General features: G+C 41.1%; 1 protein-coding gene across 1 annotated transcript; it reads right to left on the bottom strand.

Annotated features, from left to right (window-relative positions):
* Window positions 1–2739: 2739 nt before the first annotated feature.
* LOC147897046 (uncharacterized) lies at window positions 2740–6893 on the bottom strand. The gene is made up of 2 exons (XM_087381204.1): window positions 3178–6893; window positions 2740–2890 (listed from the first exon to the last, which is right to left on the bottom strand). The coding sequence occupies exons 1-2, from the start codon at window positions 6891–6893 to the stop codon at window positions 2740–2742; spliced, it is 3867 nt and encodes a 1288-aa protein (XP_087237330.1).
* Between the last annotated feature and the right edge of the window lie 9854 nt (window positions 6894–16747).

Here is a 16747-nt window from a genome sequence, read left to right as displayed (position 1 = left end):
TATTGTAATGCCTTTTTGCACCATCTAGTAAAATATTTTATGCCCTAAAATATGAATTTGTGATCGATTTATTATACTGATTGGATTAGTGGGATGTAAGAGTGAACTATTGGGGAGATGTTTTTGTAATAACAAATAAACTTTGGTTTTTTTCCAAAAGTGAATAGAGTTTTAAAATCCAAGCATTTACATATACATGGAATGTAGACTAATCCATTCAAGGAGTCCTTGAAAAGTATGCCCCACTTGTGTGGAAGGTTGCATGGATGATCTCAAATTACTATGGTGGAAAGAGAGAACGTGATTGCAATAGGGTTTTTCTTTGATATCAATGATGACTTAGCAATGAAACATACTAACTCTCTTATGGGTCATGTGAAATTATGTTAGTCACTTTAAAGTTATATGCATATTTAACCTTCTGAAATTGAGGAAACGTATAGATTTTTGAATAAATTAAAAATTTTTACTACTCAAATAGGGATTTATAAATCTTGTATTGTTTTGTATCGCTTGCTTTTTTTGTCTAACTCGCTTTTTGGTAATCGGAAGACACTAGTTCCATTCCTCCCACAACCTGATAAGGAGAATGATACTAGTGCCATTCTCGAAATACATAGGGAGAATCACACCAGAGCCAATCTCTACTATGTGGTCATGGAGATGAGGCATCACATGAAAAGGGGTTGTAACGTCCATATATGTTGTGTCTAATGTTATATCACAAATTTAGCTTTTGAGAGGTATGGATTTATGTCTTTTCAAGGATTGTTAAATGGTAGTACCCTATAAAATTAGTATCCTAAGTTGATCGATATTTCTAAGAGTCATTTGGAATGAGAAATAAAAGAACTTGAAGCTTTTTCTTAAAATTTTATAAGAAATATGATCTTGGCTATAAGGCATGAATATGAATGCGAGATGAAAGTGAATTGTGCACTGAATTTTATGCTTGAAATATTCTAAAATATTAATATGTGATACATGTAGCTAATGTTTGGACTATACAAGGATTATTAGTATCCTTCCTCGCAATCATATCTTTGAGTCCACTCAATGACTCTCAAAGTATACATCAATTATAAATCTGTGTATACTTGTGTGTGAAAAAATTGAACATAGTAAGCTATGCTACAAGACCAGTGCATCTTGATATTAGGCATACTCTAAGCTTACTAAACCTTAATTCAAATTATTATAAATGTATTATTAATTAAAATCCATATACAAAACATTAAACTATTTATAAACCAAACAATGTGCAAACTATGAAAATTTTCATTTTAATATTATGTTTAGGATCTAGTGTTGTTTCAATTTTTACTATCTCCGGTCCTTGTGTTTAAATTGGTGTTTGATACGAGATTCAAACATATTTATTTTTTAAAGTGTATTTTTGTTGGAAATGAAAATGTACACTTACACATATGAAGAGTGTGTAAACCAACAATAGAAATCCAAATTTACATGAGTGTCAAAACCATTATTTTCACTACATGTATACAAAGCTACTTTGTTCATATCTATTAATGTGATATCTATTAATGTGATATACTTATTTACAAAGTGTACCTCTATGGCCGATAATATTAGTTATTTATGCTAATGCAAGACCCAAAGCTATTGTAATAAAACATAATTTATCTTAATAACTCTTTTTAAAAGTTATGCTTGAGTTGCGTGACATGCATATATCAAACAAACACTTAGAGCAGTCCTTTAAGCATGCTGAAACTTTAGCATTGTATTGAAGGCTGCATATTTGCATATTGTGACAAAAGATACTTGGCCCATTTCATCAATATAATGTCTTTCCATAGAAATCCTTGAGCAAGTACTCTCTTAACAACTATACACTCTTAAATTCAATATTCTAGTAGACATGGTCATGCCTTAATATCATCAATCACATAAAAGGTTGAATGATATTTCTATAAAGTGCCTTGGAGTTCCATTGGTCCTTGGTATTATGATTGCTAAAATAAACATACTTCAAAGTACGGGTGCATCATAATGTATAGTATAAGGAGAGCACTCTCATATTTTAATTTCGAGCCTCCATGATGGTTTTGCATCACTATTTTACTATGCCATTCCAACGACTCTACAACCAAACAAAAACTCCCTATAAATTGAAGAGCAAGGGCCAATCTACAAAAAACTTCGGGAATTTCCCTCGAGTGAGAGCCCTCACATGGGTAAACAATTATGAACAATGAAAATTTCCCTTTTCAAATTAGGCATAAGGGGTTGACCCTCATATAAGAGATCTTTTGTATAGTTGCATTGCAATAAGCATCAAACTCTGCCAAAAGGGGTGCCCTTCTCTCTTAATGCTTTCTCTCATTCTCCTCATTCTTTAGACTTTTTCCTCTATTCCACATCATATTTATCCAAGATAAGATGACTGGTTTTACTTTGTCTTTGCTCCATGAAAAAGCACAAGTGATGCTTTGATGCTTCTGCTTCTATACCCCTTTATAATTTCGCCATAACAAAATTCTATTATCCTCTCTTATTTCCTATTCAATGTAGCAATGGAACCTCACTTGTTCAATCTTAATGTAGAGATGTCTACCATGAAAGACTATCTTTTTCAAAGTTTGACAATACTACATAAATACCAGTTCTAGTAAATACCTTACACCCTTTCTTCCCATCTCTGGGATTTATGTAAAGTACTTTACAAGGATCTCCAATGGATATACAGACCTGGCTATTGAAGTACGTGCTGAGAATCTAGAATGCAGCAAGACCAAAACCGTTCACATGTAAATTGTAGCTTGTTCTTGTTAGTATCTCTGTTTTTGACTCCTCAAGGGCTTTGAGAAAGAGTTTGATCACATTACCATATCGCAATGTTCTCCTTATTGCTGTCTGGCATCTGGGACTGCAGCACCAGCATATAATTTATCAGTAATAGTATAGAAAGATCCATCTATGCAAGCCATGATCTAGCTCAGTTTAGATAAAACTGCAGCACAATACTACACAGTTTGCTTCTCAATACACCATGAGCACTTTCAATTACACATTCATCCAAAAAGGTTTGCCTCCAGCTTGCATGCATAGTGTTTAAGAAAAGAGCACACAAAACAGATCTGGACCTACACAGCTCGATATCATTGGGTAAGCAATCTGCAGAAAGTTCCAAAACTAGAAAAAAAGGAAGCTTACCACTTTTTTAGCTGGGCACAGGGTCTCATAAGTGCTTCTTCAGACGTAAGATCAACATTGTCCATCAGTTCATCAAGCATCGTGTACTCACACAAGTGTCCACAATCTTGGAGCTGAACAAAGCGTGCTCTACTATCAATTTCTTCAATCTTCAACCTTGAAAATGTCTCAAGAGTATGTGGATGGCAGATTCTGCATCTTGTAGGGCAAGGCTCACCACATATTCCAATGCAACAATGCCCACACTTAAGTAGGTTTAAACATGGCTCATTGCAGCGTGGGCGTTGACATATTTCATGGCACCGGAGAGTGCATTGATAGTGCACACAGTTCCATAAGCACGGTTCTAAACATGGTTTGCATATTTCACCACAAATTGATTGACACTGCATATGAAAGCATCTATTCTCACACACATGTGCACAAGGTCGGCATGGCTGGTAGCAGAAGTCCTTGCATTGATGACCGCATAGAAACCTCCGAGTGCACCTTTGATGACATCTAACATGTGCTCTCCCTCCTTTGCATGATGCACAGGTTTCATGACAGATGTGATCGCAACTCGGCTTGAGACTTTTTCCACATGGTTGTAGACAAACATATCTATCAGGACGGAGGTGGCAAGGAAGATTAGTAGTATGACCACATGGAAGGTCCTTTTTCACCTTTTTTGGGCACCTCCTGGTGCATTCTTGACTGCATTTCCGTACACATTGGTGTTCACAATCTAATATCACATTACAAGGTTCTTCACAACGGATACTTCCTGGTGGAACAGAACAAGGCATCAGCTTCTTATGATGACAGGAAATGATCGGCTTTCGGACAATTTGTCTACAAGGGGGGCATGGTGTCTTGCCATGGCATTTCAGAAGACACTGATGCTGACAAGCCTGGTAAACTAGAGAGCACCTTTGGATGCACACTGCCTGTGTGTGATCACCAGGATGACAGTTCTTTGGACAGATGTGGCCACACTCAAGCTTAAATCCACATCTTCGATTGCAACCTCCATCCATTACCTGTGTAAAATCATCAGCTTTGAAAACTCGTGTTTTAATATTGTGATTTTGACAGTTAAGAGTAAAATAGTGTGCAATGGAGTGGGTTTGTTTCAACTCCTCGATGATTCTATCCCATAGTTTACTTTTTGAAGCCAATAGTCCTGCATTACCAAATAGGAAGAGACCTTGACGAGCCCGTGATAAGGCTACACACACACGGTTTTCATTTTCCAGGAATCCAATACTTTCTGCACCATCTCTTCTAAATTGCCGGACATTTCTCACAAGGGATAATATGATAATGTTACTTTCTTCTCCTTGATAGTCGTCAACACAGGTAACAAGTGGTGTGGTTGTGGCCAATCCTGCAGGAAAAGCTGTCTCCAACCTAGTCTCTAGTTTATTCTTCACACATTGCACTTGACCTCTATACATGGTTAATATGGTAACATCCTTTGGCTTGTAGACGCCTTGATTAAGAATGTAAGCACAAAACTCAACAACAAAATCTGCCTCCTCAACATTGAATTTGCTTCTCGAGTCGTGAAGATGTTCCTCTGCTGACCTATGATCAAGGAAAAATACATTCATTCCAAGTCCTTTAATTTCTTCAAATTGACAAACAGACTCGTGATCTTTGAGTGCTGGATATATACTTAACAGAAGTCTAGAAATGCATGGTATCATCCTCCTCTGATATTCCAGAGTCACATATTCCACTCCCCCAGTGACCATACGTTCAAACAATGAAACATCAAGATTGCAATCAGTGGCTAACTTGTTAACTACTACAGAAGGTCGGAGTTGCAGATGATCGCCGATCAGAATGAGATGCTCTGTATAAGGAGTGAGGCATGCAATTATATGGCCCTCGAGAACTTCTGCAGCTTCCTCAACCACTATAACTTTAGGACTCAATGACATGAGAATACCATGACACCGGGCAGCAGCCGTAGTTGTCATGCCCACCACCTTGGCCCTGCTTAGAACAGATATCAGAAGCTCTTCATCTAATTGGGATTTTCTTTTGCTGAGAGATTGATACTCTACTGCTAGTTCAAGGAGCCTTTTCTCAGCAATCTCTCTTATTTTTTTAAGCCAATGATTGTGCAGTGCCATTCGAGAACGTTTTCCTAAAGTCCAGACAAAAGGCTCCTCCAAGATTGCCTCAAGTGGTAGCTCTGCATCATCTTCTTCATCAGCAATACTCCAGGTGGGTCTTAAATTATTATCATGTGCAGATGAACTACATTGGTTGCCGCCCATCACATTCATGTTCAGATCATCCATATACGATGCAGCAGTTTGAGAGGAATAGTCTCGCCACTTCAAATTCTCTGCTGACTGCTTGTCCCATCCTTGAAGCCAAAGTTTCAAGATATTGGTATTGTGGTGGAGAAAGAACAGATTCTCAACCTGTTCTTGTGTTGCTACTTCGCGTAATGACTCGGGGGTTGCATAATTAAGGCCAATCCGTGCATTGCATTTAATTATCCCTTGCTTCAACTTGTCCAATCTGGATATTAAAGTACGAAATTGGAAACAGCCTCCCCGCTCCATCCTGACCAATCTTCTGACTGTGCACTCCAGCAGCTTGGTGCTAGTAGAGCGGCCACCAAATCTGACAAGGTTCTTTTCAAACTCAAATACTCCCTCCAAAAATTGATCCAGAGCATGGTTAGTGTAGCACAAAATCAACAATGGGCTTCTGAAAGCATATCTATCAAGCTTTATCCTTTTAGAACTGTTGAAATCTTCACCTTCTTCGTAAGACTCATATTCAGATTCTTTTCCCCAGAGATTAGCTAGCAAGATGTTGACCATCAACCGTCCCACATAAGTTTTACCTGTACCCGGGGGGCCCTGGATCAAAGCCAGACGCTTCGTGAGCGCATGCTTCAAAGCTGCCATCTGACTGGAGTCTAAGGAACTACTCCATGTGGGCCAATCTTGTAGAATTGAAAATGAAGTTAAACCAATGTCCTGCTCCATGTCTGGAAAAGCTGACGAGAAGTCATATTTATCTTGTTTGAACGTCAAGTAATGAGGAGGCTCGACCCAAGGTTGCAACGCTAATAGATGCTCAACGAAGGGTAAATTTGACATTTCTGGCTTTTGTAAATTGTTCAACACATGATAATACGCCTCGAAAAATGCTGCTGGGGACTCCACCATGATGTATTCCGTGTTGTACTTTAAAGTTTCTTCGCCTATCCTGTCACTAATGCACCGAACATGTAGCCAATTCCCCTCACTGCTTATCCTTTTGTGGCCTACGGATCTTGCCCAAATAAAGCTTTGGAATGCATCACTGGATAGACAAAGAAGCGAACCCTCCCTTAGGGACTTAGAAGTTTCCCAATCCAGGGCGATCTTCTCTAACGTGAAGGAGATACGATGCTCAAGCCCTTTTTTGCCACAGTAAATTTCTTGCAATCGCACATTCCTGTAAACGTACAGATCGTGATGGAATGAGTTGTCTTTAATTGCTTTTATGCCTTGGCGAAGGGGCTGCATGCAGTCTTCCCTGAGAAGCTGAAAATGAGTGCAGAGGTATTGCAAAACGTTGTCGTAAGCAGCGCCATTTACACGATTTATCGGAAGGTTCGGTTCATAGGGCCCAAGCATCTCTTCCTCGGACGGGATAATACACTTCGCCCGGAAATCTCCTTGCTGCAAAGAAAACGAAGAATAATAAGTTGGATGAACCATGTTGAGGATCAATTAGTTGGGTCGATGTGTTTGAGCCACTAATTGCATTGGGACAATGAAAAGAACTTGAGAATACTGACCACTAGATCGTTTTCCATTCCAAATACTCCGACTTTAGCGTGACGTACTGAACGCTTGAAATTGTGGTTTCAGTCTGTCTATCAACAATAACGAGAAAAGGTTAAGCACTTGCGTTTGCTATCTTGGGAGCGCATGAAGCAAATGAGAGCATTCGAAAAGAGCATCTTTTGATTCAAAGGCAATGCCAGAATCACTTCTTTATCGATTGCGACAAGTATTTACAGCCAACTGAACATATAAGCCGGCTCTTATGACGAAATTCTGATGATGACACAGACATGCAAGCTCCGCAAATGCTTCGGGAGGGGACAACGAGCACCAATGGTACAGCAGCGGCCGATTCGTATTCTGGGTTCCTCTCCAACTCTCAGACCGAGCTCCTCACCTGCTCACAGCCTCCGTTCCATCTCTCTTTCCATAGAGCTCTACGCCATATCCACTCCAGCTCGAATAATTCGACCAAAGGCTGCAAGATACACGCACTATCTTGCCATCCACCTGCATGCAGTACAATATCTCTTTCCATTCAACTCCACGCCATACCCACAGCAGCTCGAATTCGACCGACACCAAAGGCAAATAGACCGCGCTGAGATCAGCACGTCGTACGCGGGCAAGATTCAGGAATTGGGGACGTACGTAGCTGCAGCTGCGTATTTCGAGATTTCATGCATGCAGCATCATCAGCTGGAAGTGTGCTGCGGCGGCTTCTTCCATGCACGTCGACATACAGTCTTAATTATCCTAATAATACACTGGACACGGGCTCATTCGTCTTAAATATCCTAAGAATATACTATTCACCAATAGTTTGATGCAACGGTGTGCTACACGTGCCTTCTTGTATGAGGCTAAGTTACATGAGCATTTTGTCACACGAGTGTTCACACGAATTTTTTTTTGGCAATTTTCAAAAACCTCCAAGCTCCTAAAACTCGAGATAGGTCTTCAAGGCCAAATCGAAATTCCTCCCTTCACCTCACACTAAACCTACCTTTATTGTGAATACGAGAATTTTACGCCCTCATGTATCAAATCTACAATGGACAAAGGTAGGAGGGTGGTATATATGTATAGCCATTTGAGAGAGAGAGAGAGAGAGAGAGAGAGAGAGAGAGAGAGATGGAGAGATAAACCATAGCAAAATGGGGTAAAGACAACCCCAAGTGCATCATTATTATCCATATAAAAATGTTTTTTCTTCAGGTGCTTCTTTAGTTTCACAAGATGTAATTATATTATTGCATATTTGATCGAACTTTATGACCCTTCATTTGTCTCTTAAAACAAAGCAATTTTCTATATTAATTACCCTTTGTATTGAAAAAGAACTAATAGAGCTCACACAATAGATTATAAGTCCTACATATTAAGTAAACTCTAAAATTTCTCACACTCCTAAAACATCCAAATCTTGAGGTTGCAAAGAAAGCCTTCTTTTACAATAGAGTCTACCTACTAGCTCACACGGCAGACTTCGTAACAAAATTGCATCCAATAAAGCAACATAGAACTTCATGCCTATTTTACTACAAACATAGTAGAAGTTCTTCATCGGATTACTCAACCATATATATCCGGTCCTTGGGGGGGTCACTATGTATAAACCCTCTATATCACGTGCGTTCAAGGCCTATTTGTAAAATCCCTTATCCATAAATTTTTCATTAATATATAAATCTGTAAATTTTTTCCAAAACTATTTTAAATAGTCCCTTATGTATATTTATTTCTGTAAATTTTAGAAATAAAAAATATCCTTCTGTTGAACTCAAGTGATAGGGTTACATATGATGAGTGACCCCCCCGAGATCCGGTCGAAAATACATGTCCTTAGCGAAGATATAAGGTTGAAAAATAATCCTAAGGGAAGTACATGTCTTCATTTTGAAACCTCCCCATTAGGGCCCCATTGTGGCATCAATCTCATTGTCTAAGGCTCTCCTGAGTTCATTTGGAACCAAATTCTTCTCTCGAATCTCTACACAAATGTCTTTAGCATGTTCCTTTCTAGTATTCTTCCTGTAATAGTCATAAAGTAGGTCATACCTACTACAAGGTATAGGCCGTTTTTTGACACAAATACTGACCTTTTTTACACTAAAATGTTTTTAATTAAAGGGTAAAAAGGTCGGTAATTACATCAAGATTAGTGTCGGTATATATTCGACAGTATATACCGACATTGGTAGTGTCGATAAAGGCCAGTATATACCGGCTCTGTATCAAATAACCATCGGTAGATACCGACCTTTAACAGAATACATAAAAAAATGTGTGGGGTAGAACAGGGGTTGCTGTAGCCCCATTTTGCCCTACCCTTTTTTTTTTTTTGGCATTACAAAAGAATGTTTACAAGCAAACATGCGAGATAAAACTCTCAAACCTTGTTTGTTACAAAATTTTGCTTTCGAAAAGGGTGGTACCGGATCACTCAAACAAGCCGACATACTTTTAAGCATATCACAACAACACAAAGCAACTATAGACGCGCTTGGTAGACGCGCAAAATAGCGGGCGCATCTATAGGCATTGCTTTAGTAGAGAAATTACGGGCGCGTCTAAATGCGCATCTAAAAGCTCGTCTATTTGCGGGTGAATCACTGCGTCTATTTGCGCGTCTGACCTGAGAAAATACGGGCCCGTCTAACATCTCGTTTATTAGCGCATATATTTACGCATGTATTTGCGCGCTTATTTGCGCGTTTACACTGAGAATCAGACGCGCATTTAGACGCATAAATAGACGTGCTCCAGAGAATACAGAAAGTGAGATTTTGGTATACATCATTGCTTTCCAAACATTGCCCATGATTACCAAAGCACATAATTTTTTGCAAGCCCACATATACAAGAATTAAGTGAGATGAGGAGAATGAGACAATATGTAAAATAGTTTTGCCAATATCAATTGTGGGGCTACGGTTCAATCTCATCCTCAATGAGATCAACCCTTGCCAAACTATCTACTTTAAAATCCAAACAAGTGTTTAGATCTACAAATACATTCAAACCACTACTACTTGTGCCACTCATGTGCTCATTGAAATCAGCATCTCCAATGGTAGGCTCGTCCTCACGAGTAATGGCCTCAATATCTATATCTCCTATCTCATGATCATCCTCCTCTCTTGTATCACAGTCATCATCACGTCCATGGCCATGATCATCCTCCATACGCTCCATATTAGTAAATGTACTATACATCACTTTGGAACGTGGCATAATAGGTATGACATGCCACCATCTATTATTATCCACCATTGGTTGATAGACAACCTAATTCAAACACAAATACAATCATGTTACTTTTCTTGCATCAAATATTTAAAAGCGAGTATTTTTATGTGTGTGCACAGTACCTGTTCACATTGTTGCGGTAGTACTAGTGTGTCCTTCCTACTTTGCTAAAACTTTGTGGAGTCAATAGTTACAAAGCCACTTGCATGGCGTTTGATTGTTGCATTAGGGCCTCTTTCCACCACGTCCTTAAACCACTTTACATCCAAAACATACACAAAGAAGCGTCGAAAGTCAAGCATAATGATATCTTGGATTATGCCACAATAATCATCCATGGCTCCATTGGCTCCCTCAAAGCTAGCAATGATGCTGCAATCTTGTGTCTTTCTCTTATCATCAATCTGTTGTGTTCGAAAATGCTTGCCCTCACACCATATAGCATTGAACATAGTGCACTACACCAAGAAAAAATCAATTAAATAAGCAATCTAAATTATAAAAAGCTCCTAACTTATGCATAACATTCTATATACCGACCTTGCTCATGCATCCCCTAGCATACTCCCATTCTTCCATTGTGATATGCATCCCCTCGTCTTTCTCTGCTTTCTCCATTTCATCAAGTAGCCAATCCACATGAATATCCTTTGGAAGTGCTCTTAGATGCTGAGGGTATGGCACACAAGATCTGTGGTCTGTACGAAAGAGGGCCCTTTCTTCTTGTCTTCTTGCCTTTGCATCCTCGTATCTTGTCACCCATCTTTTCATCACATCACTATTAAGCACGCAAAAGAGGTTGATACTATTATGCAACTCCGTGTCTATTACTTTGTTGCGTCCTTTTCCTTGAGGCACAATAGAGGTCATCCTTAGGTCTTCATCATCTCTCCATAGTCGTGGGAGAGAGCTATCCACATCAACAAGAAACTCAGAAATATATACAAGTGACTCTTGTACCAACCAACCCTCGGCCATGCTACCTTCGGGTCTTGCATTTTGTCTCACGAAGCCCTTCAAGGTCTTCATGAAGCACTCGAGGAAGAACAACCATCGTGCATGTATAGTACTACATATAGCAATCTCATCCACCAAATGTACTATGAGATGTAGTTGGCTTGTGAGAATAGAACGTGGAAATGTCTCCTCCACTAAACAAACCGCCTCCATTGACATAACTCGAGCATTCTCAAGCATGGTGGGATCTATTTCCTATGAGCTCACATACCTCACAAGCTCGCCCATCTTGTAAATACAATCTTTCATGTCCTTCGATGCACTACGTGAAATGCTAGTAGGTAGTATGAACTGAACCCGTGAGGAGGTGGTTGATTAGTTGCTTATAGCTATTCACTAGCAAATTTGAAAGGAAAAAGATATTATGCATATAAAATACTTACTTGGAGCATCTTGTGACAATCATGAGATTTCAAGCCATATAATTTCTCTACACCTCTTTTCTTGCTCTTTGTAAAGGCTCCCTTCAAACACCTCATGCATCCAGTGGGAGTACGAATTGTAGTAATAGCACGCTTCACCGTCGCCATCTCTAGCTTTGATAACATCCACGGTGCACGAGGTAAAAAAACATGCCCATTTGGTCTCTCTTGAGGCCAAGCTTCATGCATCCTCCCTGTGGTACGTAGATCCTCCCTTATCCCTACCGAATCTAGTGTCCCATTCAAATGCTCCCAAATGGTAGATGCCACATTCTTGAAGATATGCATGGGATCAAGCAGGTGATTAATCTTGAGGTGGGACCAATATGGTAAACGATAAAAGATGGAGTATCTAAACAAAATAAAGTGTTAGCGTGCAATCTTTACTTTCAACCAATATAGCCAATCTTTACTTCCAGCCAATAGTTACAAACCCTTACCGGCTCATGCCAAGTGGTGGAAGAGTCGTGGAACCGTCCCAAATTCTCATCCAATCTCCCGTGGTGAGTGATTGTGGGAGGACTTCATTCCAAGGGGCAACATATCTAGGATGATCAGGTGGGAGAAATCGATGGTGATTCTCATAGATGACATTATTCAATGCGTCTGCCCGTGAGGCAACTAGCGAAGGACCACAAACAGGACATGCATGGTAACCCAATGTAGTGAGACCTGAACAATAGATGCAATTAAGAGTGGAAGGTGGGTTTAGGGTACCACATCCTTTGCCTATTCATAATTAAAAAATGCAATGCTTACCTGAACACTCACCATAGCCTGGGAAGTCATGCATTGTCCACATCAAGACTGCTTTGCAATTGAAGTCTCGTGACGAGGGAGGCCTGCTCACATCATGCACCTCGATACCTCTCCAAAGTATCTCTAGCTCATCAATCAAAGGCTCCAAATAAACATCAGGGTTTTTGACTTTATGTTTCCCTGGAATTAGAAGGGACAGCATGACATGTCCTTTCTTAATAGCCATAGAGGGTGGAAGATTGTAATTCACCAATACCATTGGCCATACACTATAAGACGTGCTTTTGAGACCAAATGGGTTCACACCGTCCATACCCAATCCAAGTCTCAAGCTCCTTGGTTCTTCCTTGAAGCTTGGCCATGTGTCTTCAATATGCTTCCACGCAGGAGAGTCTGCGGGAGTTCTCCACTTGCCATCGGTTGATCGATGGGAGGAATGCCATGACATGAGCTCTGCAATAGATTTGCACTTGAACATATGTTGGATGCGAGGAATTATGGGAAAATGTCGCAATACCTTACGAGGCACGTCCAAGGTTTTGAGATCTGCTCTATATCTTGCCTCTCCACAAGTAGGACACTCTCTTGCATCCTTATGTAGTCCACGAAACAAAATGCAATCGTTGACACATGCATGGATGCGCTTGTAATCTAATCCTCCAAGAGAGGTCACATGTTGCCTTGCCATATCTCTTGAGGTCGGTAGTTTATTCTCCCTTGGAAGCATTTTACACAATAGCCTGCATGTGAAGACCATAAATGAGGAAAAGCATTCGAGTAATTGACCCACTAGCATAATTCACCATGTTTGCAAAATCGACTTTAAAGCTTACTTGAGTAATGCATTCAAACTTGCATTGCTCCATCCATAGATGGTTTGCAAGTTTAGTAACTCAAGGGAGGCACGTAGAACAGAGAATGTGTACCCCTCAAATAGTGGAGTCGATGCTGCGGTAAAAAATCATCCCGCTCCATGCTATTATCCCTCCCTTGATGGACATATAAATCCCGCACCATATCATCAAACACCTCCTCCTCCACAGCTTCATGAGGTAATGGCGGAGGGCTACTATCACCATCACTCCATGCATCCGTAACGGTCCCTCCTGAAGATCCCACCTCATATCGCCGACGCTTCACCTCCTCACGACGGGCATAGGGTAACATATGCGAGTGTGGCACTGCATCCTGTATCAAATTAAAATGGGATCATAACTCAAACATATGAACACCCATAGGTATCTCAATCAACCTTAACTTACAAACCCTTACCTTGTTTACGGTCACATCCCATTCTCCATACTTTAAGATATGATTGAGTGTAATCCTGCGTGCACGATACATGTTTCCTCGACATCGATCACACAGACATTTGATTTTTTGCTCCAACCACATTTCGCGATGGTGGATAAGGAGGGATTCATCCTCACTGGAGCTACTTGTTGAAGATGGAGACATCCTACAAACAAACAACCCACCAAATTTGCTCTTCTTCAAATGTTTAATTTAAACTCTGTGTTGCATCTATCGCAGCGTCTATAGTCGCGTCTAACATCGCGTCTAACGGCGCGTCTAAACGCATGTCTACTCTATGTATTTAGACATGCCTATAGACACGCTAGTAGACGCGACTATAGACACGGCTTTTAAACCTGCTTTTCGGCGCGCTGCTTGCTTTGCTTTTCTTCACATTACTTAAACTTCGCGCGGCTTCCTTCTTTCTTTATTAGCAGATCCATAGATTCGAAGCTTAAGAGAGAGCCTCCCATACTTACTTCTAAGCTTTCACTCAAGAGAAAGGGACCGTACCTACACTTACTTCTAAGCTTAAAGGAGAGGAGGACGAACAAGGAGAAGAAGCAAGTTTGAAAAAGAAAGAAGAACCTTCCATACCTTTATCCAAGTAAGTCTTTTTGCAGTTGATCTTGTTTGGAAGTTTGCTCTCTCCAGTTTTGTACTTTCTCGTATCCAGGAAGCGCATGATCTGGGTATGAGCGTCACGTTTTTGTGTCAGGCGCAATGTCCTTTTTGACTTTTTAGAAATCTCGTCTGTCGGAGCGCGTCTATAGGTGCGTCTCAGGGCGCGTCTAAAAGCGCATCTACAGGCGTGTCTAACCGCACGTCTGGCTTGTTGTAGACACACACAGATGCGTCTATAGATGCTCTGTTAGACACTCTATTAGACGCTCTGTTAGACGCTCTGTTAGATGCACTGTTAAATGCTCTGTTAGACGCTTTGTTAAATGCTCTGTTAGACGCTCTGTTAGACGCGTCTATAGACGTGCAAATCAGATGGGTCTATAGACGCGCTCTGACAGTAAGCCTCTCTTTTCTTCTCCTTTCTTCTCAGCTCATCAGTAATAGATTTTTTTCCTTTTTTCCAGTTCAACATATGGTCAGGAAGTGCTTCTAGCTCACCTGATCCCCGGGAATCTATTTGGAAGGACTTATATAACCTTTTAGGGCACCCTCCTAGTCCTGCGGAGTTATACGGGTATATGACAGGTACTCTAAACACTCCCCAGGAGTCGGCACTATAAACTCCAAGCCACCCCACACCACCTGAGATCACCCCAGCGGAGTCAGCACAGTCGTCTTATGCCCCTTCCCCCGTATCGTCTTATGTCCCTTCCCCCATGCCGTCTTATGTCCCTTCTGCCATCCCATCTTATGCCCCTTTCCCCATGCCGTCAGGAGGTCCTTCTGTCTCGGCGAGCCGTCGACATACTCCCCAGCTGTCGAGACTCAATTCTCCAGCTACGAGTGGTCAGCGTAGTCCTGTGCCGTAGTCCTGTGCAGTCCCCAGCTACGAGTGGCCAGTGTATGAGCTCGACACGACAGGGTAGCAGGCGTAGTAGCATGGAGAGCGGTGGGGGATGCATGGCACAGTGCTTTGGGCCATGTGGCGGTGAGGAGGATGATGATTCAGATGATTTAGACGTGCCTCTGGGTGATGGTACGATTTATTATGACATCACTCAGACAGGAGGCATCTTGATGGATGTGCGGGGGAAGGACATCATGGCCTTCATGCGCTCTGTAATTGCTAACAATTACCGAGATTGCTTTATCCACTACAAAGACCACCCAAAGAGGTTGGCTGATGAGACCCTCGCTACTATTTGTTCTAGGTATCCTAACCCCCCCAATCGCCAGTTCACAGATAAATGGGGGAAGTCAAAGATTGTTACGATACTTAGCAATAAAAGATCTTCGCTTAAGAGGCAGGCACTAGCGGAGCTTGCCAGGCTTGAGGCAGGTCAACCACCAAGGGGCCTGCCCCACACCGCTCACAAGCGTGAGTGGAAGAAGGCAATGAAGTCAGTGAGGGAGGACCCCAGTCTGCAGCATGTGGAGGCACAGAGGATCCAGATGGAGGAATATGGAAGCGCGCATTTTGGAGCAGGGGGTGTTGAATCATGGGAGGCCCAATTTGTAAGTATCGATCTCAAATTATATTGCTTATGTAGTTTATTAGGAGGTTGGTTGTTTCTTTGTACTAATCCCTCCACAAAGTGTGTCGCGGTCATGCAGCTTGAGATCGTGGGCAGATACCCTACTCCAGTGGAGACAGCCTACCACCGCCACCATCGCAGAGGAGATACATGGAGGCACTTCTATGATGACGAGTTGATTACTGAGGAGCAGTATACCCGAGCTACGGGAGCGGCCCCCCAGATATTTGAAAGTAATTAAATAATGCCAAAATTATAAGTAAAGATTTGATTTTTCATACATTGATATATGTTGTCCCTTGTTTACAGGCCCATGCACAAGACGACGAGGAAGACGAGGAAGGAGGCGCAGAAGGGAGCGCAGAAGGGAGCGTAGAAGGCAGCGAGGATTAGTCGTAGAAGTAGTGCTAGCTACTCTTTTTTGTACTTAAAGCCACTGGCTTGGCTTCGTGCCTCTTGTATATAGACTCCTCTTATTTTTTGTACGTGAAGCCACATGACGTTGCTTAGCTTCGTGCTATATGTATATATAAGCACTTTTTGAGCTTTCAATTTTATTGCGTTTTGGAGTTGTAATATTTTATTTGGAATTGTAATTAAAATGCGGTTGGCTGTAAGAATTGAATTACACAATGTGGATATGGGATTCTTGTAACTATATAGCATACACAACATACACAGTATTCTGTAAAACTTTTTTTTTTTTTAAAGTGCGTCTATCCATGCGTTTAAAAATGCGTTTATATTCGCGTCTGTCTGTTCGACTTGCGTCTATATGTGCGTCTATAAACGCGTTTATAAGCGCGTCTATTTATGCATCTAACTATGCGTCTATACGTGCCTGAGTCTGATATATAGACGCGCAATCAGACGCGGGTCT

This window comes from Dipteris shenzhenensis, chromosome 11 (genome assembly GCF_047967505.1).
Source record: "Dipteris shenzhenensis isolate YYH24624 ecotype China chromosome 11, Dip_SZ_1.0, whole genome shotgun sequence".
Lineage (NCBI taxonomy): Eukaryota > Viridiplantae > Streptophyta > Polypodiopsida > Gleicheniales > Dipteridaceae > Dipteris > Dipteris shenzhenensis.
Note: the sequence above shows the minus strand (reverse complement) of the source record. Positions and strands in the feature narration are given on the sequence as shown.